General features: G+C 65.0%; 10 protein-coding genes across 10 annotated transcripts in view; 5 read left to right on the top strand and 5 right to left on the bottom strand.

The window, feature by feature from the left end:
* Positions 1-86: 86 nt before the first annotated feature.
* AMSG_09733 (uncharacterized protein) lies at positions 87-2,195 on the top strand (the record flags this gene model as incomplete). The annotated part of the gene is made up of 2 exons (XM_013898623.1): positions 87-1,910; positions 1,942-2,195. The coding sequence occupies 2 exons, from the start codon at positions 87-89 to the stop codon at positions 1,981-1,983; spliced, it is 1,866 nt and encodes a 621-aa protein (XP_013754077.1). The 3' UTR covers positions 1,984-2,195.
* AMSG_09732 (uncharacterized protein) lies at positions 2,095-4,557 on the bottom strand (the record flags this gene model as incomplete). Its single annotated transcript, XM_013898622.1, has 2 exons — positions 2,095-3,840; positions 4,549-4,557. The coding sequence occupies 2 exons, from the start codon at positions 4,555-4,557 to the stop codon at positions 2,095-2,097; spliced, it is 1,755 nt and encodes a 584-aa protein (XP_013754076.1).
* Positions 4,558-5,297: 740 nt separating this feature from the next.
* AMSG_09731 (MHC_I family protein) lies at positions 5,298-8,626 on the top strand (the record flags this gene model as incomplete). Its single annotated transcript, XM_013898621.1, has 2 exons — positions 5,298-5,347; positions 5,413-8,626. 2 exons carry the CDS (start codon positions 5,298-5,300, stop codon positions 8,624-8,626), a joined length of 3,264 nt encoding a protein of 1,087 aa, XP_013754075.1.
* Positions 8,627-8,741: 115 nt separating this feature from the next.
* Positions 8,742-9,017, bottom strand: AMSG_09730 (uncharacterized protein; the record flags this gene model as incomplete). The annotated part of the gene is made up of 2 exons (XM_013898620.1): positions 8,742-8,804; positions 8,841-9,017. The coding sequence occupies 2 exons, from the start codon at positions 9,015-9,017 to the stop codon at positions 8,742-8,744; spliced, it is 240 nt and encodes a 79-aa protein (XP_013754074.1).
* Positions 9,018-9,700: 683 nt separating this feature from the next.
* Positions 9,701-11,414, top strand: AMSG_09729 (ubiquitin carboxyl-terminal hydrolase). Its single transcript, XM_013898619.1, has 2 exons — positions 9,701-9,743; positions 9,869-11,414. Exons 1-2 carry the CDS (start codon positions 9,725-9,727, stop codon positions 11,383-11,385), a joined length of 1,536 nt encoding a protein of 511 aa, XP_013754073.1. The 5' UTR covers positions 9,701-9,724; the 3' UTR covers positions 11,386-11,414.
* Positions 11,415-11,437: 23 nt separating this feature from the next.
* Positions 11,438-17,155, bottom strand: AMSG_09728 (TKL protein kinase; the record flags this gene model as incomplete). Its single annotated transcript, XM_013898618.1, has 2 exons — positions 11,438-17,007; positions 17,143-17,155. 2 exons carry the CDS (start codon positions 17,153-17,155, stop codon positions 11,438-11,440), a joined length of 5,583 nt encoding a protein of 1,860 aa, XP_013754072.1.
* A 229-nt stretch (positions 17,156-17,384) lies between these two features.
* Positions 17,385-18,276, top strand: AMSG_09727 (uncharacterized protein; the record flags this gene model as incomplete). The annotated part of the gene is made up of 2 exons (XM_013898617.1): positions 17,385-17,418; positions 17,780-18,276. The coding sequence occupies 2 exons, from the start codon at positions 17,385-17,387 to the stop codon at positions 18,274-18,276; spliced, it is 531 nt and encodes a 176-aa protein (XP_013754071.1).
* Positions 18,277-18,308: 32 nt separating this feature from the next.
* Positions 18,309-21,811, bottom strand: AMSG_09726 (ABC transporter G family member 14; the record flags this gene model as incomplete). The annotated part of the gene is made up of 2 exons (XM_013898616.1): positions 18,309-19,248; positions 19,794-21,811. The coding sequence occupies 2 exons, from the start codon at positions 21,809-21,811 to the stop codon at positions 18,309-18,311; spliced, it is 2,958 nt and encodes a 985-aa protein (XP_013754070.1).
* A 302-nt stretch (positions 21,812-22,113) lies between these two features.
* On the bottom strand, positions 22,114-25,711 carry AMSG_12285 (uncharacterized protein). Its single transcript, XM_013898657.1, has 2 exons — positions 23,505-25,711; positions 22,114-23,249 (listed from the first exon to the last, which is right to left on the bottom strand). Exons 1-2 carry the CDS (start codon positions 25,700-25,702, stop codon positions 22,268-22,270), a joined length of 3,180 nt encoding a protein of 1,059 aa, XP_013754111.1. The 5' UTR covers positions 25,703-25,711; the 3' UTR covers positions 22,114-22,267.
* Positions 25,712-26,359: 648 nt separating this feature from the next.
* The window catches only part of AMSG_12284 (uncharacterized protein), a gene marked incomplete at its 3' end in the record, with an annotated part of 3,698 nt that continues 3,625 nt past the window's right edge, over positions 26,360-26,432 (top strand). Inside the window, exon 1 of the mRNA XM_013898656.1 lies at positions 26,360-26,429. Within this exon, the coding sequence (XP_013754110.1) occupies positions 26,382-26,429 (48 nt within the window). The 5' untranslated portion in view covers positions 26,360-26,381. The remainder of the gene's footprint in view (positions 26,430-26,432) is intronic.

Below are 26,432 nucleotides of genomic sequence, written 5' to 3'. Positions count from 1 at the left end.
GGCTTGGTGCTCCTGTGTAGCTCTTGCTCGCTCCACCGCACTGCGCTTCACCACACCACATCACACACTCCTCTCCACTTGTCCACATGTCGCTTGCCGACGAGATCCTCGCTGTCGATCCGGGCGGCCTGGCGCGTATCGATCCGGTTGCACACGTTGCGCGCGCCGATGCAGTCGCGTGTCGTGGCAAGAACAATGCCAAGGAGTCGAGCAGTCAAACGATCAGCAACGAGGCCGACGGAGAGGACAACGATGGTGGTTTGGGCAGATCCACGGCCCGTGCCGATCAGCCTGCAACTCCGCTAGGCGCGTACCTGGCTTCGCTCGGCATCGATGATGGCCAGCATCGTGCACCGAGTCGCGAACGGATCCTTCTTCATGCACTCGTCGGCGATGCTGCTGGCGAGAGCTGCGTGGAGCTCGATGTCGCTGGTCCGCCCTCAGACAACGTCCTCGATGGTGCTGTCCAAGGTGTCCGAGCTGTCATTGACGAGACTTTCGGCAGCAGATCGGACAAAGTGCTGCCCACGCCGAGGCAGATTCCATCGGAACCGTCCGCCACTCCTCAAGCTGTGGCCACATTGATGGTAGCGGTTGGTGTGGCTTTGGCAGCCGGACTCCGTGGGTGTGGACTCTCGCTCTCGGCGACGGTGGCGACGACGATCGCCGTCGTGACAATGGTATTTGGACGGATGCTGGTGGATGCGCTCTCGAGGCAGAGCAGCATGTGTGCGCATACAATGCTCGGGTGCTCACTGAGAGTGCTGCTGGGTGAGCATGGGCGGATAGTGGCGGCGGCGAGGAGAGGCTTGCGAGCCATCAAGGAGCGCGAGCTACTTGCCCGCGGCTACCGACTGCCGTCGGAAGGCATGCCGCCGGTCTCCCGAATGGAAGCACAGGACGGTAAGCGACGACGGCGAGCGCTTGTTCCGCTCCGTGCCGCTCTGGCTACCGGTCTAACCGCTGCCGCCGCCGCCTGGGACGCTCTCCTCGCGCCCTGGCTCGCCACCCATGCAAAGCTGGTCATCCCACCGCCGCCGGTCGAGCTGGCCGAACCGACGAGCTTGCTGGCGCTCAAGTTCAAGCTCGCTCGCCTTGTTGCTGCTGCTGAGCTCCTCCAGCGGCGGAGTAGTGCTGCCGCAAAGGCCGTGGTTGTTGCCGGTGTGGCCGAGGAGGCGGTGCGAGCAACTGCCGCCGCAAAGGCCATGGCCGCCGCCCGGCTGGAGCTCGAGCTGGCGGTAGAGCGTGAGTCTGAGGCGGCGGCTGCAGCAGCGGCATCAGCGGCGGCAAATGCCCTCCGTCCGCCGCAGATTGTTCATCGCTCGCCGGCGGAGCGGTATGTGCGCGCGATGGCGACGCTGCGGGCGACGCTGGAGCACGTGGCGCGGGCTGCAGGTGACGCGGCGAGCCACGGTGAGGCGCTGGGTGGTGACGTCGGCACAGTGACGCCGAGCACGCTTGCCGAGTGTGAGGCCCAGTTTGCGGCGGTGGAGTCCGGAGTCGCGGCGATGCAGGCGGTAGAGTTGGCGAGCGCCCGGATCGAGCTCGCGCGGGCGCTGGGCGTCCACGCGCCCGAGACGGGCACCGTCCACGATGCGAGCGAGGGGAGCGGCGAGCAAGGCGATGCCGAAACGTACGGCGAAATCGACGGCGAGGGGCTGGCGGGGAAGGCGACGTCGCTGGCGGCTGATCTCCTCTCGATGCAGCATCGGGTCAAGACCGAGCCGATTCCAACGCTCGAAGCGTACACCGGGCCGGAGCCTCCGCTCGCGCCGGTCTCGTTGCCGCGGATGAGTCGTGGGCTCTCTCTCCTTGACGCGCTATCGGACGGCCCGCTGCCTGTGGCGTTTGCGCGGCGGCGGAAGGGTGACGCTTCTAGCAGCCAGGCGAAGGCGATCAAGGCAGCGCCAGTGCCGACGCCAGCGCCGGTGCCGACGCCAGCGCCGGTGCCGTACGAGCCGACGCGGATCCTGCCCGAGCTGAAGGACGTGCTCGGCGAGCGGATTGTCGGACGCGGCGAACAGGTGCATGCGCTCGACGATGGCGACGGCAGCGATGGGGGGGTGCAGACACGTTTAGGACTAGGTTCGGTTATCACAGGTTGCGCTGCTTCTTGGCCTTACGGCCGTCCTCGGACGGCGGCTCAGTGCCGCGCTTGCGGTACGAGGCCGAGGAGGAGGAGGCCGATGCGGCGGCACTGCTGCCGCCAGACTTTGCGGCCTTGGACGTAGCCTTCTTGGACTTGTTCCGCTTGCGGACGGTCATGTTCCATACAAGGTTGCGCTGCTTCTCGCAGCGGTGCGAGGCCTGGCCAAAGGTCTTGCACTGCTTGGATGTGACGTCTGAGCACTTTGAGTTGGACTCTGAGCAGCAGCACTCGCCAAAGTCGTAGAGGCAAACAAAGGGGGTGTGCTCAAAGTTCTTGAGGGCGAGGAAGCCCTCGTAAGCCGAGGTCGGCTTGCGGCCTGCGGGCTTGACGACACGGACGCGCGAGAACATGGGGTAGTGGGTCTGGCAGTAGAAGACGCGGCAGCCGACGTGGCGGCACTTGGTGATCCACTTGGAGCGCTTCTGCTTGGGGTTCGACCCGTTGACGCAGTAGTGGCAGCGGACGTACTTGAGCTCGGGCCTGCTTGCGCGCTCCTCGTCAGAGATGTGGCGGACAGTGCCGTTGGCGTAGACAGAGATGAGGCCGATCTCGCGCTCCCAGATGAGGATGTCGTCGTCGATGGGGAACTCGCCGTACTGGGTGACAAGGTACGACTGGTTGCCGCGGCGGGTCTCACGCGGGAGCGGCCGCGAGCCGGAGCTTCCGCCCGACGGCGGGCCGAGAGGCGGGAGCGGGGAGTCCGCGACGTGCTCGTGCGGCGCGGCCGATGACGGCGGTCGAGGCGAGAGGGTGGCGGCTGTGGCGAGCGAGGAGAGCGGCGAGGCGACACGCGGCGGGAGCGAGAGCGGTCCGCCGTCGAGCGGTCCGCTCGCCGGGTCGTTACCGAGCGGGAGGAAGAGTGGGATGGTCCATCCGGCGTTGGAGGGCGTCTCGGTGGAGATGTCCATGGCGCCGAGCTCGGCGGCGAGGCGGGCGGGTGAGATGGTGTCCTTGGCCTCGGGGTAGGGCTGGCCGGTGGTACCCGGAGCGGCGGCGCCGAAGCCGGGGGTGTCTGCGTCGATTGCGCGCGCAAAAGCCGGTTGTGCCGAGCGGGCGAGCGAGGCCGGGAACGGCGCACGGGCGGCAAACACGTCGTCGTTGTACTGTGCCCGCGAGTAGAGAGTCGAGTCGTGGTGGGCCTGAGGGGCGAGGGCGCCGGAAAAGTCCAGCGGCGGCAAAATGTCCGCCAGCTGCAGGTCGAGGTGCGACGTGGCAGTTGTCCGCGCAAGGCGGCTCGGCGAGTAGTCGATGCCCAGGAACGAGCCTGCAGGGGAGGAGGGGAGGACCATGCCGAGGTCGAGGTTGTCGGACACGTCCATGGCCGGATCAGGCTTGGGCCACCCGCTCACGCCGTAGTCCTCGGAGAGCATGTCGGCCAACGAGAGCGACGATGCCAGCAGCGGGCCATCGTCCGACTGGACAAAGGTGAACGCGGTCGACGCCGCCGCCGCGCCGGGCTCTGTGATCATGTCGATGGGCTCGCCGAGCGGATCGACCGAGACTGGTGTGTGCCTAGGCAGGCGCTCGCCTATCCTCGGTGTCTGGATCTCTGAGCCGTACATGTTCCCTGCAGTCGAGAAGTGCCCTGCACTGCCCCCAGCAGCCGTGCCCATGCCAGCCGCCGATCCAGCGCCAGCCGCCCCGGGGCCAAGACCTAGCGCTGAACCCGAAGCAAGACCGAGACCGGAGCCCTGACCAACCAATGGCGAGCCGGTTGTTGACCTACGATCAGGAACAACAACAGATGGTCGAGACATCGAAGGTGTTGAAGTTGCCGATGAAGATGACGACGCTGATGATGATGATGATGATGATGACGATGACGATGTCGACTCCATCGAGTTGTCAATGACGGAGCGAGAAAGCGGGAGAGCGGGAGAGCGGGAGAGCGGAAGAGAGAGAGAGAGAACAGGTGCGAGTTGTCAGACTTGTTGACGTCAGCAAGCAGTGAGCAGTGAGCAGTGAGCAGAGAACAAGAGGAAGAGCGGATGACGACAGAGACGGCGGCGATGGCGAACAAAGACAGACAGACAGACAGACAGACAGACAGACAGCAGCAAGATGAGGAGGATGGGGAGGGATAGGGAGGGTGTGGTGGGTGTGGTGGGTTCAGTGGGGTATGGGTATGGGTATGGGTATGGGTATGGGTATGGGTGGGTGGTGGTGGTGGTGGTGGTGGTGGTGGTGGTGGGGGATGAAGCGTCTGTGGTGGTGGGAGGTGGGGGTACGTGGGGAGGGAGTGGTGGCTGTGGTGGCTGTGGAGGTGGTGGTGGTGGTGGTGGTGGTGGTGGTGGGTATGGGTAGAGTGGTGTGTGGGGATGGGGGTGAATGGTAGTGGTCTGTGTCTGTGGGTGTGGGGGTGGGGGGTGGGGGGGGTGGGGGGGAAGGGGGGGACATACCAATGTCATTGGTAATTGGTTAATGGGTGTGGGGAGTTGGCGTGGGGGGAAGGGGGGGAGGGGGGGTTAATCCCAACGATTAATCCCCTTCACCAACGATTAATCCCCTTCACCAACGATTAATCCCCTTCACCAACGATTAGCCCCCTTCACCAACGATTAATCCCCTTCACCAACGATTAGCCCCCTTCACCAACGATTAACCCCCTTCACCAACGATTAATCCCCTTCACCAACGATTAGCCCCCTTCACCAACGATTAGCCCCCTTCACCAACGATTAGCCCCCTTCACCAACGATTAGCCCCCTTCACCAACGATTAATCCCCTTCACCAACGATTAGCCCCCTTCACCAACGATTAACCCCCTTCACCAACGATTAATCCCCTTCACCAACGATTAATCCCCTTCACCAACGATTAATCCCCTTCACCAACGATTAATCCCCTTCACCAACGATTAATCCCCTTCACCAACGATTAGTCTCCATGCCACCAACGATTAACAGCCAGTCAGCACTCCGCCCGTTGGCAGGAACTCCCACACAGCCACAGCCACACCTCACGCCACGCCGCCGACCTCCGCCCCCAACCTCATCTGTATGGGCCTCTTCAACCGCCGCAGGAAGCAGTCACTAGCCCCCGCCCCGCCCGCATCCCAGTCATCCGCCTCCACAGCAGCGCCGGGAGAGCCACGCCCGCCACAGCCGACACCATCGCCCACAGCAGACGATGCCGATGCCGATGCCAATGCCGATGTCGATGTCGCGGCCGGTACTGGTGCCGGTGCTGGTGCCAGCGTCCGTGGCGAGGACGGATCAACACGGCCTCTGCCGCATGCCGGTCATGATGAGACTGCCGACAGTGTTCGGACGACAGAGCCTGAGGGCGCCGAGGACAGCGAGGAGAACAGAGACCCGTGGCCGGCGGACGCAGACGAAGATCCGTCGTTACGGCTGAAGAGGGCTGTGTTTGGCGAGGTGGTGCGGAAGGGGAAGATTGGAAAGGTCAAGGAGATGCTGGCCGCCATGGAGGGCTGCGACCTGGCCGCCGGCATGCTCCAGATCGGCACCACTCCGCTGCATCTGGCGGTCACCGCTGGCTCCAAGGCCGCGGACATCATTCAGCTACTGGTCGCCCGTGGCGCTGACATTGCGGCGAGCCGGCCGAGCGATGGTGCCACCCCGCTGCACCTCGCCGCCACCGTTAAGGATCCAAAGCCGCTGCGGACCCTGGTTCGCATCGCTGTCGACCGCGGCATCGCCGAGGCGCTGCTCGGCACCCGTGACGCCAACGGCGCCATGCCACTCGACGTCGCTGTTGCCGCCAAGCGCAAAAAGGTTGTTGCCGAGCTCAAGAGCCACCTGCCGCCACCGCTGGCCATCGCCCCGCTCGAGAGTGATGACGCGGTCAGAGAGCTCGCGCTGGCCATTTTGGCCGGCAAAGACATGGCCGTTGTCGATGCCCTTGCGCCGCTCTCCTGGATCGCTCCTCTGGCCGGTCGCGAGCTCGGCCCCTCGCTCGCCGCCCAACTGGCGAACCGCTGGAAGAGCCGCGAGCCGCCCATCTCCGACGCATGGACGCTGCTACATCTTGCCACCGCGCAGGGAAACGTCCGCACCGTCACACTGCTGCTCGCTCGCGGTGGCGCGGTCGAGCAGCGCGCTGGTATCGCGGCAGACGCCGTCACCCCGCTGCACGTCGCTGTCGCCGCCTCGCAGCTCGCCGTCGTCAAGGCTCTCATCGACGCAGGTGCCCGTTTGGAACGCGACGCCGCCGGCCGCACCGCGCTCGATCTCGCCCACTCGCTCCGCTCCGGCCGCAAGTTTGTCAAGGCGCTTTCCCGCGCCTCGCAAGAGAGCCAATGCCCGAACCCGGCGCCAGTCTCCGACCCCGCTCCGCCGGCCGACTCGCATCTGGACGTCGACGGCCGCCCGCTGCCGCAGCATTGGTCGCGCAAGACTCACGATGACGGCCGCCCGTTCTATGTTGACCACGTGGCCAAGGCCACAACCTGGATCTCGCCGCTCGCGTCGCAAAGCGAGGCGGAAGTCCCACCGCAGCCAGTCCGCAACGACTCGCCTGAGCCCGATCCGGCCATTGACTCGTCGTCGCACGCCCCCAGTCCTGCCCGCGTCGACGTCCGCACCATCAGCACCGCCTCGTCGCCGCTCGCCGAGCAGGAGTCTGTTGTCCGTGTTGACGAGGCCGCCAAAGCTGCCGTGGCCAGCGCAAAGGCCGAACAGCTTGCGCGATCCAATGCAGAGCTCGCTGCCGCCAAGGCCGAGCTCCAGGCTCGCGTCGCTGAGCTCGAAGCCCAGGTCGTCGCCGCCAGTGACGCTAGCGCCAAAGCTGCTGCCGCAGCAAAGGCCCGAGATGCCGCTGAGCGCGACGCTGCAGATTTGGCCGATCAGGTCGAAGTCTTGCGCGCCAAGCTCTCGTCTAAGACCTCGCTGCTGAAGCAGCGCGACGCGGTTCACCGCAAAAAGCTCGCCGCGCTCGACAGCAAGCTCGCTGCCGAGCGCAAGACCTGCGCCGACGCCCAGGCTGCCGCCGCCGCTGCCACCGCCCGCGCCGAGATGGCCGAAGACGACCAGGCCGGCACAGCCGATCTGCTCGCTGCCGCGAACGCCCGCTGCGCCGATCTCGAGCGCGAGCTTGCTACCGTCCAGGACTCACTTGCCGCCGCCCGCGTTGACGCCGAAAACGTCGCTGAGGCTCGTGCTGCCGCCCGCGCTGAGCAGGTGGCTGCCGCTAACGACATAGTCGCCGAGAAGCTCCGCGCCGACTTGGCGGCCGCTACTGCCGCTGCTGCCAGTGACGCCGCTGCTGCTGCCGCCGCCGCCGCCGCCGCCGCATCCCGCGAGCACGACCTCCAACTCGAGCTTGCCGCCGCCAAGGTCGCCCGCACTGCAGTCGAGGACCGCACCGCCGAGCTTGAGGCCCAGGTTGGCGAGCTTGAGATTGCGCTTGCCGCCGTCCGTGACAAGCTTGCCCTTGCCGATGCTGAGCTCAAAGTGGCCGCCAGTGCCCGTGTTGCCCACGCCGATCACTCCTCGTCGTCATCCTCCTCGACCCATCCTGCTTCTCCATCTCACGCTCCCTCACCCTCGCCATCGTCGGCGTCGGCATCGGCATCGGCGTCGGAGTCGTCTTCGGCCCTCGCCGACAGTGAGCCCGTCGCCGCCATGCCCTCGACGCGCTCGGTATCCGATTCGGACGCGTCAACGGCGGCCTCTTCGGTCGCTCCTGCTGCGACAGCTCCTACTCGTTCATCACCGTCGCCGGAGCTCGCCAGTCTTCAGGCTCAAGTTACCAGCCTCACAGCGACCATCGCCAAGCTCGAGGCCCGGGTCGGGACGACCGCAACGGCGCCGGAAGCGCCGGTTGTTGCCGTGGCGACGCCACGCGGTGTCGCCCAGCTCCAGCAGCGGATCGCGGTGCTTGAAGCTGAAGTCGCCGCCGGCGGCCCAGCGCGCCCGGTCCATCCGCCTCACTCGCCGGCGGCTGCGGCCTCGCCGCGTTCAAAGTCGCGAGCACTGCGGCGGGTGGTGCCGGCGGCTCAAGCGTCGGCCGAGGCGCCACCAGCTCGCAGATCGATCGCAGAGCAGCGGCGGCGCGGGTCCGGCACACGGTCGATGTCGCTAGCATCCGGCCAAATGGAGGCCGACATAGCGCGGCTAGCGCCACCGCTCCCGGACTGGCGAACTCCGCCGATGGCGCCCCGGAACGTTGGCGGGCGATGGAAGACGCCTCGCCGGACCACGCCCGGCACGTTCCAGGCCCGCTCTGCCCGGCGGCGCAATTTGCGTGGCGACGATCTGGTGCGGGCGCACACACCGCTACGGATGGAACAGGCCTACGAGCTCATGGTCGAGCTCATCTCGCCGACCAAGGTCGGGAGCGCGCTCCTTGCACGCTCCTCGCCGTCGTCAGCCTCGCCGTCGCGGCGGCGTCCCTCGCCGTCAGTCTCGCCAACCAAGACAACACAGGACCTACCGCCGCCGCCGCTCAACGAACCCGCCGCCATCAACATGGACGCCATCGATGCCGCCATCGAGAAGATCCTCGCCTCGTGAGAGGCTGCTGTGGGTGACACAACCCACGTGCGGGTTTCGGAAATTTATTTTCTCCGCGGCATTTGCTCCCGCTCCACCCAGCTGGCCTCAAGCCCAGGCCGTCATGGCAAGCCAGCTACGCCTCGTCCACGGCTTCGGCGTTGAGGATAGCGAGCAGGGTGGTGGTGCCGTCCTCGGCCTTGGTGTTGATGTGGTGGACGGAGGACGGGAAGACCCCGGTGTAGCCCTTGACCGAGCGCATGGAGCCGTCGGGCATGACCCGCTCAAACTCGAGCGAGCCCGAGACGCCGAGCTTCTGCATCAGGAACGACAGCGGCGTGCCGGCCTTGCCCATAAACTCACCATCCATGCCCTTGGTAAGGGTGACCTTCATCTGGTTCGACGACGACATTTTTGCTTGCAAAGAGGTGTTGGGTCTGCTTAACCCTTAACGATACGGTCATTCGGACGCGTTGTCGCCCGTCTCAAAGTGAACAACACGATGATGCTTGACTTCCAGGTCACCTGGCCGACGCTGCGCGACGCCTGCTTGGTCTGCGGCTTGAGGTGGGAGGCGCGCCCGCACGTGATGGCGGCCGACACGTAGACGCCCGCCTGAAGAATGCCCGACCTGGGAGCATGGGCGATGCCGTACGGCGCTGATCCGGAGGTGCGGCGGGCGCGGACGGTGTGGAGTGCAGCCCCAGATTCGACGGAGACTAGAAGACAGACTGTCGTTATGACAAGGGGCGGATGATGAACATGTACACGCACATGCACGCATTCACAACATCCCACGCAATCATACCCCTCGATACGATGATCATCATCACCATCATCCTCCATCCCCCCGCCCGCCCGCCCGCCCGCCACCCGCCCCATCATCCCCACGATCACATCATCCCACACAATCATACCCCTCGATACGATGATCATCATCACCATCATTCTTCCATTGATTCCCCCAAAAGCAACCCAAACCGACCGAAAAGCGCCAAAAGCCGCAGGACGACCCAACACGACCACGACCACAGCCACGACCACAGCCACGACGACAGCCACGACGACCACGGCCACGACGACAACCACCACCACCTCACCTCCCCCAACCCACCCACCATGCAGTCGACCTACAACCGTACGCCATCACCTACACCATCCCCCTCATACCATGCCCATACCCCCCCCCCCCCCCCCCCCCCCTCCCCCCCCTCCCCCTGCACACACTCACACAGGTCGCCTTACATGCCTCCGGGGAGACAGTCAAGGTCAAGTGGGGCAAGCAGATGTTCGACGTGGAGGTGCAGACGAGCGAGCCTGTGACGGCATTCAAGGCGCAGCTGTACAGCCTGACTGGAGTGCCTGTGGAGAAGCAGAAGATCATGGGCTTGAAGGGCGGCAATGTCAAGGACAATGCAAAGTGGGAGGAGCTCGGCCTCAAGGAGGGCAAGAAGGTCATGCTCATTGGAAGTGCTGAGGAGATGCCGCCGCCGCCGACAGAGAAGGTCGTCTTTGTCGAGGACTTGTCCGTCGAGGATCAGGCTCGCTTGGCCGTCGTCAACCCGCCGGGCTTGCAGAACCTGGGCAACACCTGCTATCTCAATGCTACCCTCCAGTGCTTTCGAGGCGTGCCCGAGCTGGCTGCCGCTCTGGCAAAGTACGCTCCGCAGGAGCAGTCGCCCCCGGCTATGCTCACCGCTGCTATCCGCGGCCTTTGGGAGGAGGTCAGCGCGTCGACGGACAAGGTCGTCCCGCTCTCCTTTGTCATGATGTTCCGCCAGCTGCTGCCGCAGTTTGCAGAGCGCGCCCAGAACGGTGGCTTCAAGCAGCAGGACGCCGAGGAGTGCTGGACCACGCTCCTCTCCATGCTCTCCACCCAGCTCCCGCGCAACGCCATGGACAAGCTCTTCATGGGCGAGCTGACAGAGACCATGCAGTGCCTCGAGGCTGCCGACGAGCCGCCCTCGGTCCGCACCTCCACCTTTGGCAAGCTCACCTGCAACATCACCGCAGACACAAACTACCTCGTCGAAGGCCTCAAGGCCGGTATGTCCGAGGAGATCGAGAAGAGCTCGTCGTCGCTCGGCCGCTCAGCCCTCTACCTCAAGAGCGCCGCCATCTCAAAGCTCCCCGCATACCTCACCGTCTCCATGGTCCGCTTCTTCTGGAAGGCCAACGACCAGGTCAAGGCCAAGATCCTCCGTTCCGTCAAGTTCCCCATGGAGCTCGACGTCTTTGACATGTGCTCGCCCGACCTCCAGGCCAAGCTCCGCGTCAACCGCGAGGTCATCCTCGCTGCCCAGGAGGCCGCCACAGAGGCCGCCCTCGACGCCCGCGCTGGCTCCGCCGCAAAGGACAAAGACGACGCAGAGGCTGCTCCTGCCGACGACGAGCCCGCGCCCATGGACGTCGCCGCACCCTCCTCCCTCACCCCGTCCACCTCGGCCGATGCCGCGGCCTCATTCCCCTACGCCCCGCTTGACATCGACAACATGCCCGACCTCCCCAACAAGACTGGCATGTACGAGCTCTGCGGCGTCGTCACTCACCAGGGCCGCTCCGCCGACGCCGGCCACTACGTCGGCTGGGTCCGTGACGCTGGTGACCGCTGGATGAAGTTTGATGACGACGTTGTCACTGAAGTCTCGCCCGACGAGATCCTCAAGCTCTCCGGCGGCGGCGACTGGCACGTCGGCTACATCCTCCTCTACCGCTGCCGCCGTCACCCGGAGCTCGAGTCCGCATCCGTCGATGCTCCTGCCGCCTCGTCCTCGTCGTAGCGCCACCCTCCCCGACCCATAACACATCGTTCAATCCGTGCTCGTAGAGCCATCAACCACACCGCCCTGCGCTGGGAGTCTGCAACACATACACTCGCCCGCCCTCGCACACAACCCCGACCACCACTCCCATCGCCGCCACTCCGACCACCGCGTGGTCAAAGTCAAACGCGCCCACCGCCCGCCCCCCGCCGCCGTGCAGCAGCACGCCAGTCCCGCCCTCGGCCACGCTCACCACCATCTGCCCCTCGGCCACGTCGTCAGCGCTCGCAAGTCCGCAGCTCTCCAAGTCAATCCACACTCGGCCGTGGTCAACCAGCGCGAGCCGCCCATAGAGCGAGATCACCTCTACCCGCGGCCCGCGCGGGACCACCACCGTCGACGTCCAGCTCCGCAGAGCGCTGCCTCGACTTGCCCGCCACACACGCACCTCGCCGGTCACACTCCCGGACACGGCAACCGTCCCGTCGTTCCCGACAGCGCATGCCACCACTCCGCCGCTCCCGCTCGACAGCGTCGCCAAGGAGGCAGCCCCGGCCCACACCCGCAGCGTTCCGTCGTCCGACCACGTCACCGCGCTCTCGCCATCCTCGAGTAGCACGCCGCCGCGGACCCAACATCCATGCCCCACCAGCCGCCACACCGCCTCGGCTTGCCCAACCTCCCACACCGCAGCGACTCCGTCGCGCGAGCACGAGATCAGCCGCTCGCGCCCAGCACCACTCCCGCGCCCAAACGCAACGTCCGTCACCCATCCCGAGTGCGCCGCAAGCACGTATGCCTCCGCTAGGCCAGACACAGGCCAGACCCGGACGACACCATCGGTCGATCCCGTGGCGCACCACCGCGAGTCGCTGGAGAACGCAACCGCTGTCACTGGCCCGTCCGCGCCCGATGCCCGGCGCTCCACCGTCCACCGTCCAGTCCCGGCTCGCCCCACAACTTCTTCGCCCGATGGCAGGCCGCATACCAGTGTCGCTCCGTCTGGCGCAAGCCGGATCGGCATGCCCTCCTCGTCGCGCCCAAACAGCGCGTGCACCTCGCGCCGCGCATCCCACTCCCACACTACAAGCGACCCGTCCGCATATCCAGCATATGCGCGCCCATCCCCCGATCCCACATCCACAGACCGCGCTGCGCTCCCATTGCCCAGCACGCCCACAAGCTCGAGTCCGCCCGTCCGTGCGCCGCGCCACACACTCAGCGTCCCGTCCAGGCCCACCGCCACCGCCGCCTTGCTCCCGTCCCGTCCAACGCTCCATCGCACTCCGGTGACCCAGTCATTGTGAGCTCCCGCGTACTTGCCCACAAGCGTCCCAAGCGCCTCAGCGCGTAGATTCCACACGTACACGCTTCCATCTGAGCATCCCGACAAAACTTGCCATCCGTCGCCGCTTACGTCGAGCGCCATGACAAACCCGCCGTGTGCCATTCGCGCAACCTCGCCAGACAGATCCTCACGAAGCGCAAGCAGGTTCGTATCCTCCGAGCCAGAAAGCACCACGCAAGCCGCTGGAGAGTGTGCCACCGCCCGCACCACGTTCTCGTGGACAACTGCATCGCCGACCAGCGAGGCTGCAGCCTCGCGCTCGCGCTGCGACACAGACACTGCATGGACCGCCACTCGCCGATCGTTTCCGCCAGACACAAGCAGGCGGCCCGAGACAAACAGCGACCGCACGTCTTTCTCATGCCTGTTGAGACTCATCAAACATGCGCCGCTTGCCACCTCCCATACTCGGATCGTCGCGTCGTTTGAGCCCGAGAACAGCAGCTCACCCGAGCCGAGCCACGCCAGCGCCCGCACCCATCCAGAGTGGCCAGCAAGTACCCGGATGCACGCCCCGCCCACACTCCAAACCCGTACCAGGCAGTCGGTACCGCCACACGCCACCAGGTTGTCGCCGCCGTCTACCGCCAGCACCGCTACAGCATAGATCCAAACCCGTTCACGAGCAAGCGCCACAGGCGCCTCGCCGTCGCGCTCCAGGTCCCACACCTTGATCCGCGCGTCGGCTCCGCCCGACACCACAAACCGCACAGAGCCAGGTACGCCCGCAACAGCTCGGACCCACCCCTCGTGTCCCGCAAGCTCGCGGACACAGACTCCGCTGCTAGCCTCCCACACGCGCAGCGTTCGGTCGTTGGAGCCGGTCACCACAAGCGTGTCGTCGCCCGCGAGCGCGATCGTCCGCACAACCTGCGAATGGCCAGCAAGCACCGCCACGCACGTCTGGTCTGCCGTCGCCCACACTCGCGCCGTCTTGTCGTCGCTCGAAGACACTAGCCTCGACCCGTCAGTCGAAACCGCGAGCGCAATGACCGTCTTGCTATGCCCAACAAACCTGCCGCAGGCCTCCAGCGCCACAGCCGGCACTTCAACCACACGCCACTCGCGAATAACCTTGTCCACCCCGCCAGAGTACACAACTCTTCCCGATACAGCCACAGCTCGGATCCATCCGTCGTGTGCGGCAGGCAAGATCGCGACGCTACTCTCGCTGCCTGTCTCCCACACTCTCAACGCGCTGTCATTGCCGCCCGAGACCATCGCCTGAGAGCCACTCAGCCATAGTGCTGCCACCGCTTGGATCCGGTCGGTGTGCCCGCGAAAGACCGCCAGCGCCGCACCAGACATGAGCGACCATGCCATGACTGTGTGGTCGCCCGAGCCCGAGTATACCACCGTCTCGTCCGTCGAGAGTGCGAGACAGAGAACATAGTAGCTGTGCCCTCTCAGGCAATGGACCTGCATTCCGGATACAAGATCCCACACCCGGACCGTCATGTCCTCAGATCCCGACACGGCCGTCGTCCCCGACCTCGTCACCACAACCGCACGGACCGCTCCCGTGTGGCCCTCCAAGTTCTGCACGCACGCAGCCTTGACACCCTCCAGCTCGCCGGCAACAAGCTCAACTTGCGACGCTGCTCGCGCAGCAGCCACCAGCGGCGCAAGCAGCGGATCACTCACGCCGACCAGCCGCGAGTACACTTGCTCCGCCACCGTCCTGCCAAACGCCTCGGACCGTAGCGCCGGTGCAGAGTGTGCAAGCGCAATCGCAAGCGCCTCTAGCGACTTGCATGCCTCCTTTCCCGCCGTAGCATCCACTCCAACTTGCAGGTCCAGTAGCAGCGCCGTCAGCGAGTTGGCCTCAATCTGCGCCACAACCCACTCGAACGAGACCAAAAGCGCTACTACACGTTCGTGCCCGCGCGTTGACCGCACAAGATGGTGCACCAGAGACCCAAAGTAAAAGCTCCGCTCTGCGCTCGGCTCTTCAGGCGCAAAGTGCCACCACGGAAGCCCGGCATCCGTCGCCGCAAGCTCGGCGGCCGAGCTCATCCCCGCATAAGCCGCAAGGAGCGTATCGTGAGCTCGCGCCGCCGCCATGCCGCTCACGTGCGCCTCCAGGTACGCCGTCTGCAGCTCGGGGAGCGCAATGGTCCCAGTCTGTGGCTCGAGCTCGACAAGCGAGTGATCTGCAAGCGTGTGGACAACAAACCCGAGGTCGGCCTCGTTGAACGGCTCGGCGAGCCTGGACCAGAGAGCGAGCAGCGGCCGCCGCGGCACACGTTGCCCGAGCCGCGCAAAGACGACCAGATCGTGGAAACGATGTCGGAGCGGGCCAACCGCGGCAACCGAGAGCGCCACTGACGAGTACAGCAGTGAGAGCTCGGAGCTCAGCGCCGACGCTGTCGACGAAACAAACGACGCTGCCACCTCGGCCCACGCATCCGCGGCTGCCTGTCGCCGCCGCACCACAGAGCCGATCATAACCACAGCCAGCGGAAGCCGCGCTGCCGCGTCAACAAGCTCGGTCGCCAGCGGCTGCGGCAGGTCGCTGGTCTCGCACCGCGCTGCCGCCGCCAGCAATTCCAGAGCGCCCGCAGTCGTATATGGTGACAGCGTGTAGCTCGCCACGCCCGGCGCAGGCCAGAGCGCACGGACCGAAGTAGTGAGCATCAGCCGCGAGTCGGCATTGAGCACATCAAACGCCGCCACGTGCCGGAGATGGTGCACGCCATCGAGTACCACAAGCTTGCGAAGCGAGGCCGACGCACCAAACGCTGCCGCCAACTTGGCCCGGCCCTCGGGTACCGACGCCACCGCCGCAACTCGCGTCACTCCCAGCTCGTGAAGAAGAGAGAGCTGAAGCGCCTCGATCGCGGGATGTGCACCTAGGTGGATCCAGTGAATGCCGTCCGGGAACGCCCGCCGCACCTCGGCTTGCCGAACAACGTCGCACGCGAGCACAGACTTGCCAGCCCCAAACGAGCCGTAAATCACCAGCGCCCGGGTGTCCGGGTTCATCAACACTGCTGTCGCCGTCTGCATCTCGTCCATCCGCTTCACATGGATGGCTGGCATTGACGGGACAGACGGAAAGACGTGCCCGATGGTAACAAGCTCGCCACAGGCCTTGAGCGCCGCGGTCACGCTCGCCATCGTCGGCCGCACACTGGGATCTGCGGCAGTGCACGCGCTAAGAAGATCCTCGAGCTTGGCAGCCAGCTCGACAGGGAGCGCAACTGCGTCAGTGATGGGCCTGAGTGGTGCGTACCAGTTGGTACGCCGATCGACGCCGACAAACGCGCGCGTGCGCGCAAAAACCTCCCAGGTCAGCACACCAAAGGCAAAAACATCAGACTCTGGCTGCGGCGTCGCGTTGCCGTCCAGCAGCTCAGGAGCCATGTATGAGATGGTGCCTTGCACCCCGGCCGGCCGCGCAAGATGTACCAGTCGCGAAAGGCCAAAGTCGGCGACCTTGACCACCCGCATGTTGCGGTCGAGCAGGATGTTAAGAGGCTTGACGTCGGCGTGGACCACGCCCTTGCGATGGAGGTACTCGAGGCCCTGCGCGATCTCGGTCACAATGAACAGCGCGTCGGCGAGCGAGATGACTCGGTCCGACGACTTGAACAGCGCCGTGTGCAAGTCGCCGCCATGCATCAGCTCGGTCACCATGCACACGCACTCGTCATCGAGGCATACGCCTAGCAGTTGCAGGCAGTTGGGATGCGAGATCTGCGCCAGGATCCGCGACTCGGCCAAGAGTGTCCGCGCCAGCACAAACGGCGAGGCCACGCTCGCCTTGGCGCCCGCTGGCAGGCTCAGCTTCTTGGCTGCAATGTCGGTCCCACCCCAGCTCCCGGCCCAGACTTGTCCAAACGCGCCGGCGCCAAGCAGAGACGTCAACTCAAACTCGGTCGCCGGGATCTCATTCAGGCCGGCCAGCGGCGTGCCTGCGGGCGAGTCAAGGACAAACGACGAGCTTGCCGTGATCTCTGCCCCAATCCCTGCCGCTCCCGCAGCCGACGACGCGAACATCGGCCCGCTCTCGTTCGGGCCAGACCGCGACGCTGCAGAGATCGCCATCGGCGACACAAGCGCCGAGATCGAGAGCGGTTCGGTGAGGGTGTACGTCGACGAGTCGGTCACGGTCATCGCCATCAGCGACGACCCGTCCGAGGTGAGCGTGTTGTCGCCGTCGGTCAGCCGAGCACCAGCACCAGCACCAGCACCAGCACCAGCACCAGCACCAGCACTAGCCGGAGCCCCGCCTCCTCCACGTGCCGAGCTTGTCTCCGAGTACGGATACGATGCAGCCGAGTCGGAGCCTGTGCCCCTTGCCCCGTCGGCCTCGTCCGCTCCCTCGGTCTCCGTACCTGACCTGCTCCAGCTTCCTGTCGACGAGCCCGAGTCATTCTGCGTTCTTCCCCCGCCTCGCCTCTGACGCACCCTCTTGCCTCTACGCGATGTCTGCATGTGAGGGAGAGACGAATGTGTCTCCATCCCCATGCCCATACCATCCATCCACACCTGTCGTGGCTACCCGCAGAGCCTTGATCTCGCCTGATCGCAGCCTGATCGGTGAGTTTCGCCAGCTCCACTGCGGCGCGACGCCGACCACTTGCACAGGCAAAACAGAAGCATGTACACGTCGATGAGCAGGAAATTGGGTTGGCATGTAGAAGGGTTTGTCAGAAACATGGGTATGCGGTTAGTCTTTGTATTGCATGCGTATTCCGGTCTGTGTGAGTGGGTTCTTTGCCACAGAGTGGCGGACGAATGAAGTCGCTCTGGCAGAAGGTCGCAGTTTGGCCGGCAGCCGACAGCGGCACCCAGAAGCAAGCGGATGGGCACAGGCACAGGCACAGGCATAGACACACGTCACTCCCAGCTGGACGGTCTTCGGACACGCGTGGATGTCTGCAGACGAGACAGAGGTTGTTGGGGGTGGTGGCGGGCCGAGGGAAGAGGCGAGCGGGGAGGGGGGTGCCGGGACGGTGGCCGGCGAGGCGGGGGCCGTAGGGACGGGCATGTCGCTGGCGGAGGACATGGTGGGGGCGACGTTTGAGGTGCGCCCTGTGTGTGGGGAGCTGTTCACAGGCGAGCTGTTTACCTACGATGCGAGGTCTGGCATGGTGGTGTTCCAGGACGCGAGCAGGTTCCCCAAGCGCAAGCTCGTCCTCCTCCGGGAGGAGGCCATCGCGAGCATGGTCCTCCTCGCTCCGCCGCCAGAGGGTCTGGCCGACTCGCTCGGGGCCCTGCACGCGGCGCATATGGCCACCGTCCACACTCCGCCGGAGACCATCCGCAAGCGGGAGACCGCAGCTCTGAGGGCAGACTACGCGGAAGCAGACAAGATCGGCGTCGGCGTCTCGGCGCGCGCGCAGGCCGTCTTCAACGTCCTCGCCAAGACCGGGCCAGCCAAGTGGGACGGCGAGGTCATCAGGATTCATGACGTCACCATTGCCCCGCCGTACGCTCCAGACGATGCCCAGGGGCCCAACGCCCGCTCCCGCGACCGCATCCGCCTCATCCTCAACAAGGAGAAGGCTAAGATCGACGCTGCCGTCGCCGCTGCTGCCGCCGCCAGTGCGTAAAACGAGAGGAACCTTGCCAGCCTGTGCCATGCTCATCCAGCAAACACTGCGTCCACCGCTGCCTCGATGCGCTCAAACGAGGCCCAGGCAATAGCTGAGAGGAGGATCTTGCGCGAGATGCGCGGGGCGACGCCGCGGAAAAGTGCAGCCACTCGCTGCGAGAGCGAGAGGCCGCCGCCGACAAAGAACTCACGTGACGACTGCCCGAGATGGGCGCGCGTCCGCACCACATCTTGCGGATGGGTGACGACGACGGCAGCGGTAGCAGCCGCAAGGCCGAGGCCCAACGCGTGCACAAAAGCCGGGCGCTCGCCATCGACCGTTGTCAGCGATCGCAGCTGCGAGTAGACCCCGTAGTAGATGCCCGAGAACGGAACGTCGCGCGCAAGCGAGGCCGGGAGGCCGATGGAAAACGCCCGGACCGGATGCGCCCGCATCAGCGCCCGGAGGCCCGAGACCGTCGACGTGTACTCGGGGTAGAGCGACGACTCGATGCGGGTCTTGACGAGCGCCAGTGGGTTGAGCACCACCGCCACGCCTGTCCGCGCTCCGCTCGCCAGCGCCGTGGCGTGCAGCGCCGCCCACGGGCCCGATGCGTCGTCCGGTGGCGGCCACGCTCGCGTCAGGTTGTGGAGAGCGAAAAAGTACAGCCCTGCGCCCGGCATGGCCCGCGCCAGCGTCGCCCCCGTCCCTCGCCACAGCCCGCGCGCCGATCCGGCGTCGCGCACCACGCTCCGTGCCGCTTCCATAGCCGACACCCGCGCGCCCTGCTGCACCCGAGTCTTGATCACGTCCAGTGGCTGCAGCAGTGGCTGCAGCAACAACGACGCCCACCCGGCCGACAGCGCGCCTGTCACCAGATACGAGTACCGCACGCCGGCACAGGATCCGACGAGTCCGATGCCGCCCGACCCGATGCCGCCCGACCCGATGCCGCCCGACCCGATGCCGCCCAACCCGATGCCGCCCGACCTGATGCCGGTCGGTCTTGATGTGAGCCCTCTGACGCCATGGCTATCTGTACCTCGGCCTCGGTCTCGGCCTCGGCCTTGAATGGCAGCTCGATCAGTCCACCGCCAGCTCGGTCACACTCGGTCCAACTCAGCTCAGCTCGGCTCAGCTAAGCTCAGCTCGGCTCAGCTTTGGCTCGCCCCAGCTCGGCTCCGCCCTCTGCTCGATGAGTAAGCCCCTTGCGCACACAGCTCCTCCAGTCGCCTTCAGACTCGCTAGCCCGCCCAGTTGTCCGAGGAGGTGTGGCAGAGGTTGGCGGAGGGGGGTGGAGTGGACGGTTCCGCCGAGCCCGACAGGCCGTTGCGCCATGCTGCGTCAAGGTCGAGCCAGAGGGAGCACCGTCAGCCGGGAGCCTCCAGTCACTGCCCCACCGCCATCGCCCAACGCCCATCACCACCCATCACCACAACCGTGGCATTGCAGGACAATGAGTGGTCATGGGTTGCGTGTGGACTTTTGTGGCGGGCAAAATGAAAGCGTTTGCTCAGGGTGTGGGGATGATCTACACGGCCATGGCGCGCTGGTTGAGAACAAGGCCATAGTAGGCAGCAAAGCGGCCGACGAGGGCAATGGCCAACGAGATGAAGATGTTGGAGGCGATGGACATGTCGATGCCGTAAAAGTCGCGAATCTGTGACTCGGTGACGGGGCACTCCGAGTAGGGGATGTCATCCGAGGTGAAGCACGGGTACGCCTCGCCCTTGATCTCGTTGAGAAGCATGGCCTGGAAGCCGTAGAGGAAGACCGAGACGTAGCGGATCCACCTGATCCACGAGCCGAGTGAGTCGGTGGAAACGTAGAAGCCTGCGGTGAGGACCATGCCGAGGAGGACGACGCCGACGGTGACTAGCGCCTTCTTGAGCGTCATCACCGCGCCGATGAGCAAGCCGAGCGACTGCGCCGACATGACCTGGACCCAGAGGATGATGAGGTAGGTGAGGAAGGCGAAAAAGTCCGGCCGCAGGCCCGTCATCCAGTACACCACCGAGGCGATGACGGTGGGGAACGTGAGCGAGACCGGGATGTCGGCAAGCGACTTGCCGATGACATACGCGAGCGTCGTGTACGCTCCGGCTTGCCGCTCCTTGGAGAAGACTGGGCGCTCGGCGGGGAACATGATGAGGGTATGGAAGAGCGACTCGAACGAGAGGTAGAGGAGAATGAAGAACATGAGGCCGACACGGTCGTTGATCGTCGATGCGTTGTACGCAATGTTGTACCAGAGAACCGAGGTGATGATAGTGATGGCGGCGTACTGGAAGGTCTTGAGCTTGGTGAAGATGTCACCGCGCTCCTGACGGAACGCGCGCAGGGTGAGGAGCTGGACCTGGGTGAGGAACGAGGCCTCAAACTTGCGGCTGCCGGGCTGCCGCGGCGTGGTGCCGGGCGCCGCCACCGGTGCATTCGGCAGCTCCGTCGGCCGCTCCGGCCGGTACTTGACCATCTGCTTGGCAAACTCCTCGCCAAAGTTGTAGTCGTCGGCCACAATCGGTGACGAGACGACCTCGAGCATAAAGTCGGCCGGGTTAAAATGTGCCGGCGGCCGGAGCCCGATCGAGGTAAAGTACTCGACAACCCGCTTGGCCGGGCCAAAGTACGCCAGCTCGCCGCCGGCCATGAGCGCCACAAGGTCAAAGGCGGAAAAGATTTGCGACGAAGGCTGGTGGATGGTGGTCACCACCGTCCGCCCCGACGACGCCAGCACCCGCAGCTCCTTGAGGATCTTGAGCGCGGTCGACGAGTCGAGACCCGACGTCGGCTCATCGAGGAAGAGCAGTGACGGGTCAAACAGCATCTCGTTGGCGATCGAGGTCCGCTTCTTCTCGCCGCCCGAGACGCCGGGCGTAAAGCCGCCAAAGTTAACGCCGCCGATCTTGGTCTTACTCGCGTGCTCGAGGCCAAAAGCCTTGATGACCCGCTTGACCCGCGCGAGCTTCTCGGCCTTGGGCATCTCGCGCGGGAGCCGGATGAGCGCTGCAAACTCGAGCGTCTCCTGCACCGTCAGCTCGGTGAGCAGGTGGTCCTCCTGCAGCACATACCCGATCGACCGCTTGGCCTTGTCGTCGATGGGCGCGCCGTTGACGGTGACCGAGCCTGACGACTTGCCCGTCACCAGCCGCTGCGCCAGCACCTTGAGCAGAGTCGTCTTGCCTGCGCCAGACGGGCCGAGAATGGCCAGCACCTGCCCCGGGTACACTGCGCCTGACACGCCGTGCAGGATCTCCTTGCTCGCCCCGCCGCCAAGGTCCACCGAGTACCGTACGTCCGAGAACTCGAGTGCCATGGGCATGGCACACGGTTCAAGGTGCGACGTGTCCAGCTCAGCCTCGGTCGTCTCCAGCGCCGCAAGCATGGCCGCAACCTTGTCCGATCCGCGGTCCATCTCCACCGTCACGTGTCCGACCTGTCGCGTTTGGCCCGACCGCACAGCCTTGGCGCTCCGCTTGCGGCTCCGCCTGCCGCGCTCCTGAGAGGCAGAGCTCTCAGAATAGTACTCAGAGTAGTAGTACTCGTCGTCGCCCATGATGTTGCAAGAGTGTCGAGTCGAGTCTGTCGCGATCTGTTTGCCCTTGACCTCTTCCGTGGCAAGCCGCCTGCTGGGCCCCAATTTCACGACCTTTTTGGGTTGCCTCAGGCCTCCAATTGGCTCGGACGATGGTTTCCATTGTGTGTTTCGCCAGAAAAAGAGCAAGGCTCACTTGGCGGTGACGCGTGCGGCCATGATGACGCGCATCATGACGCGGCCCAATGGTGAGTCCTGACGCCCACTGCCGCGATCGTTGGCCTTTTAGGAGAAGGGGGGGGGGGGGGGGGGGTAGGGGAGGTGCTGGCTTGGGATCCGGTTTCCGGACAGAGCTCGATTCCTCGCTTGCAGCCCGTGCACGGGCTGGGCTGACAGCGATCACGCCGATCGAGGTCACGCTGCTAACGAGTGGCACCATCATGCCCCCCTCATGCCAGATGAATCATGGGCAAACAACTACGATGAGCCCGAGTCCGGGCCCGAGTCCGAGCCCAAGGTGGCACCCGAGTCCGAGGTGGCAGTGACGTAGGTAAAGTCGTCGGCGGCATCGTCGGTGGTGTCGTCGGCGGCATCGTCGGTGGTGTCATCGACGGGCGCGGCTGCTTCCGGCTTGGGCTTGAGCGGCGTGCTGGGCAGGAGCTTGGACTTGTTGGCAGCTTGATAGGCTTCAGGGTTGGCTTGGGCGAGGGCGACGCGCTCGCGGAGGACCTTGACGTTCTTGGAGCGGGCGACTGCGAGAGCGGCGCAGATGGCGACGATGAGCGAGAGCATGAGGGTGCCGAGAGTGGCGAGGATGACGAGGGTATTGTTGTCGGATGACGGTGAGAGCCCGTTGGCCTCAAAGCCAAAGGTACACTGCTTGCTCGCAGCCGAGCACCGGATGGCCGGCGCGGCGAGGAGCGAGCCAAAGGCGGTGGTGGTCGGCTTCTCACTGCGGGCGGCGGAAGCGATGGTGACACTCACACCAAAGTCGGCCGAGCCAGAAACCAGCTCGCCGGAAAAGGTGAGCCAGACCATGGGCGTGCCATCGCGGAGGCGATCGCGGACGGCCGGGGTAAGAGAGACAGCGACAGTCGCGCCGCCCGGCGCGAGATTGCCGGTAACAACCACAGGCGCCGCCGTCGCACCGGCATTGACCCGGGCGTCAGAGGCCTCAAACTCGATCCGTCCGCCACTCTCGCTCATCATCAGGCCGCCGTCGAGATTGGCCTGCCCCGCATCGCCCTGGATGGCGAGGACACCGCCGCTGACCTGGCTCGAGCCGGAGACGGTGAGCACTGCGTCGTGAACAACAACCGTAGCACCCGAGCCGATGACGAGTCTGCCCGAGATGGTGGCTGCCGAGCGGACAACGGCAACGTCGGCTGTGAAAGACATGTTGAGCGAGGCCAGCGAGGCCGGGACCAGGCACGAGAGCGCCGCAGACGGCGAGCCTTGGCTGGTACACGCCGGGGGCGGCGGAGCCGTGCCTGCTGCCAGAGCGGTGACGCTTGCCACCACAAGGAGGATAGCCAGTGTAGCGGAGGAGGAGGGCATGGGAGGGGGGGGGGGGGGGGGGAAGTGGTGTGGTGAGGGGAGAGGGGGGTGGCTGTCCTCGGTCGTTTGGGTGCGTTTCCCCTCTCTGCGCTGCTTGCTTGCTCTGAACCATGGACCTTGTTCATTGTCACCTCGGATCAAGGCTATTCATCGCGACGACGAGTCGGACGACGTGCCCACGACCTGATGATCGTCATCGTCGTCGTCGCGGCCGCCGCCAAGATTGAGCGGTGGGTCACAGTCGTACGATGACGACGAGAATGGCGGCGGCGGGAGGGCGGCATCGGCAATGGGTGGCGGGCAGTAGCGAGTGTCGACGTGAGGCAGCTGGATGGCGGCCCGTTGGGTGTCGAGGAGCGAGAACCATTGTTGCGAGGCCGAGACCGACGGCGAGCGCGCGACTCGCGGGACGGCGGCCGGCTCGCCGGCCACTCGGCGGATCGAGGTGGTGAGCGAGGCTGCGAGCGCGACCGACGATGCCGCCGGCGACTGCAGCAGTGCGCCGCCGGCCGGCGTCTCCAGATCCGGCACCGACGCAATCGACTGCAGCAGCGCCGTTCCAGACGGGCACGGAACCCACTCGGGGTGATTCGCCGCAAAGTTGACAAACGAGTTGAGGACGAGGTCGTGGTTGGCCTTGCCCGGCTCGGCGAGGGCAGCAATAGAGTCCGAAAGCGATGCCGCACCAACCTCTGTCACAGCCGCGTCTAGATCAAACCGTGCCGGCCGGCAGAGGTGGCCAAGGCCGCGGACCTCGACGAGATTTTCCTCAAAGAATCGGAGGACCTCTTCGGGCGTTGAGCCCATTGAGGCCGAGAGCAGGAGCCACGGCATGAGGACGACCGAGATGAGCTCCTGCAGAAAGAGAACGACCTTGTACTGGAAGAGCTCCGAAAACTGAGCGAGGACCTCACGCGTCCCAGCTCCGTGCTCCCACGCCGGCGGGAGGAAGCGGGTGTGCGCGGCGACGTCGTGCAGGGCCTTGTCGGCGTCGTATGTCACGTACGGCGCAGGGATGAACGACCGAGCCAACGCCAGAATTGCTGCGGCAGGCCCGAGGTAGAAAACAACCGACTTGTCGGGTGTGATCTCGAGGTTAAAGTACGCGTTCTGGTCAATGAGCGAGAGAACGACAAAGAGAATGGTGGCCGAGCCGACGAGGAAGGCCACAAACTTGGCGAGGGTAGCGGTGATGGCTGGCGGGAACTGCTGCAGGTAGCGATACGCCGGCGCGTGCGCTTTGTTAACGCGGTTCTCAAACTCGTGGAGCAGCTCGTTGTACATGCGGAAGATGCGCTTGGCGTACGGCGACCAGGCCCGGGCCGAGAGCGAGTGCGGGTTCGAGTGAAACTGCTCTCCGTACTTGAAGAAAAAGTAAAAGACAAGAAAGACAAGGATGAACGGCATGAGCACAAGGTTGACCACAGCACCGATCCGGAACTGGGTGCGGAGGCCGGCGACCAGCCGCGCTCGCCGCGACGCGCTCAGCGGCCCACTGCTCAGCACAGGGTGGACTCCGCCGCCCGAGCCCGAGAACACGTAGTTGAGCACAATGTGCCGGTAGTTGTAGTCGAGTGCCGCTGTGACCACCGGGTAGCTCTTGTTGAGGAACGGGACCTCGACAGGCACCCACCGGAGCCATCCCGCGTTGATCGGGTGGATGCCAAGGATGTGCGCCTCGTACAGCCCAAGCATAAAGTTCTCCTGACGCATGATGATGTTGGTCACGTCGAGTGCGTCCAGCGAGTCGACCGTCCGGATCATGGCGTTGCGCCGCTGCGCCGCAGACACTCGCGCAACCACCGCAGACCACGGCCGCGCCTTAAGGTTCCAGTCGCCGCCACGATCGCTCGCCTCGTACACCTCGGCCTTGTAGAACGCGGCTACTCTCCCCAGCAGCGGGAGCGAGACCACAAACCAGTACAGCGATGTCAGCCAATAGAGCGAGAAAAGAATGGCGCAGAGGAGCGCAAACGGATGCTTCTCGGGCGCAAACGACATGTAGTCCACAAAGGCAATCCGATTCTCGGCAGACAGATCGTCCAGCAGCCGGCCGTACTCGACCGCCATCGTGACAAAGCCAAAGAGAAAGATGACAAACGCAAGCGTGAGCAGATCAAACACCTGCTGCGTCACAATCGGCCAGTACCCAAGCCCCACGTAGTACAGATACGTTTGCTTGAGAAAGCCGTCCGGGGATGCGATGTTGGCAAACGGCGATGGACCTTGCCCGCCCTCGCCCGAGCCGAGCAGCGGCTGCCGGCCGCCGCCACTCTTGCCGCTCACGTCGCCTGCGGACATATCCACCAGCGGCATGTCTCCAGACTCCACCCTATGATACTCTGCATCTAGCATGATGTCTCGGTCCCACGCAGCCACTTGCCAGCTTCCACTGATCTGCCTTGTCTGGCTCTGTCTCTGCCTAGCCCTGCCGCTCTGGAACAATCGAACCTCTTTGCCGACTGCTCCGACCACCTGTGCCTATTGCAGGTACCGAAGGGGGGGGGGGGGAGGGGGGAGGTAGCGAAGAAGGTGTGACTGCTGTCGACAAGTGCGACGTAAGGTGGCGTAAAGAGGAATGTCTGATGTGTTAGGGGTGGGGGCTGAGGCAGTCGGGGGAGGGGAGGAACGGGGAGAGGGAGGTGAGGTTGGCGCGAGAGTGTTCCCTCAAGTGACATTTGTTACGACAAAGAGAAGGAAGTGGGGGGAGAGGGGGGATGGGATGGGATGGGATGGGGATGATCAGAATATATGGGGTAAGAGCAGGCGTAGAGATTGGTGCGATGGAGAAAAGGGGATGTTGACGGGTTGATGGAGATGGAACGGGAGGGGGGGGAGGAGGGAGGGAGGAGGGAGGAGGACCGAGAGTTTGATCGACAGCGGCTGGAGGACACGACCTGGCCGCCACCGAGCCGACCGTCGACGGCAGCCAACGCCAACCCCACCCATCCCACCCCACAGCTACTACCCCACCACCACCACCACCACCAAGCACACACGGGGACTCATCATGGCGGACATCCCCTCCGACCTGATGGACAAGATCAAGAAGACCCAGTCCACCCTGGGGAGGGTCATTAGCGTA

The sequence above is a fragment of the Thecamonas trahens genome (assembly GCF_000142905.1).
Source record: "Thecamonas trahens ATCC 50062 unplaced genomic scaffold supercont1.53, whole genome shotgun sequence".
NCBI lineage: Eukaryota > Apusomonadida > Apusomonadidae > Thecamonas > Thecamonas trahens.
The sequence above is the reverse complement of the archived record's forward strand: the minus strand, read 5'-3'. Positions and strand labels throughout refer to the sequence as shown.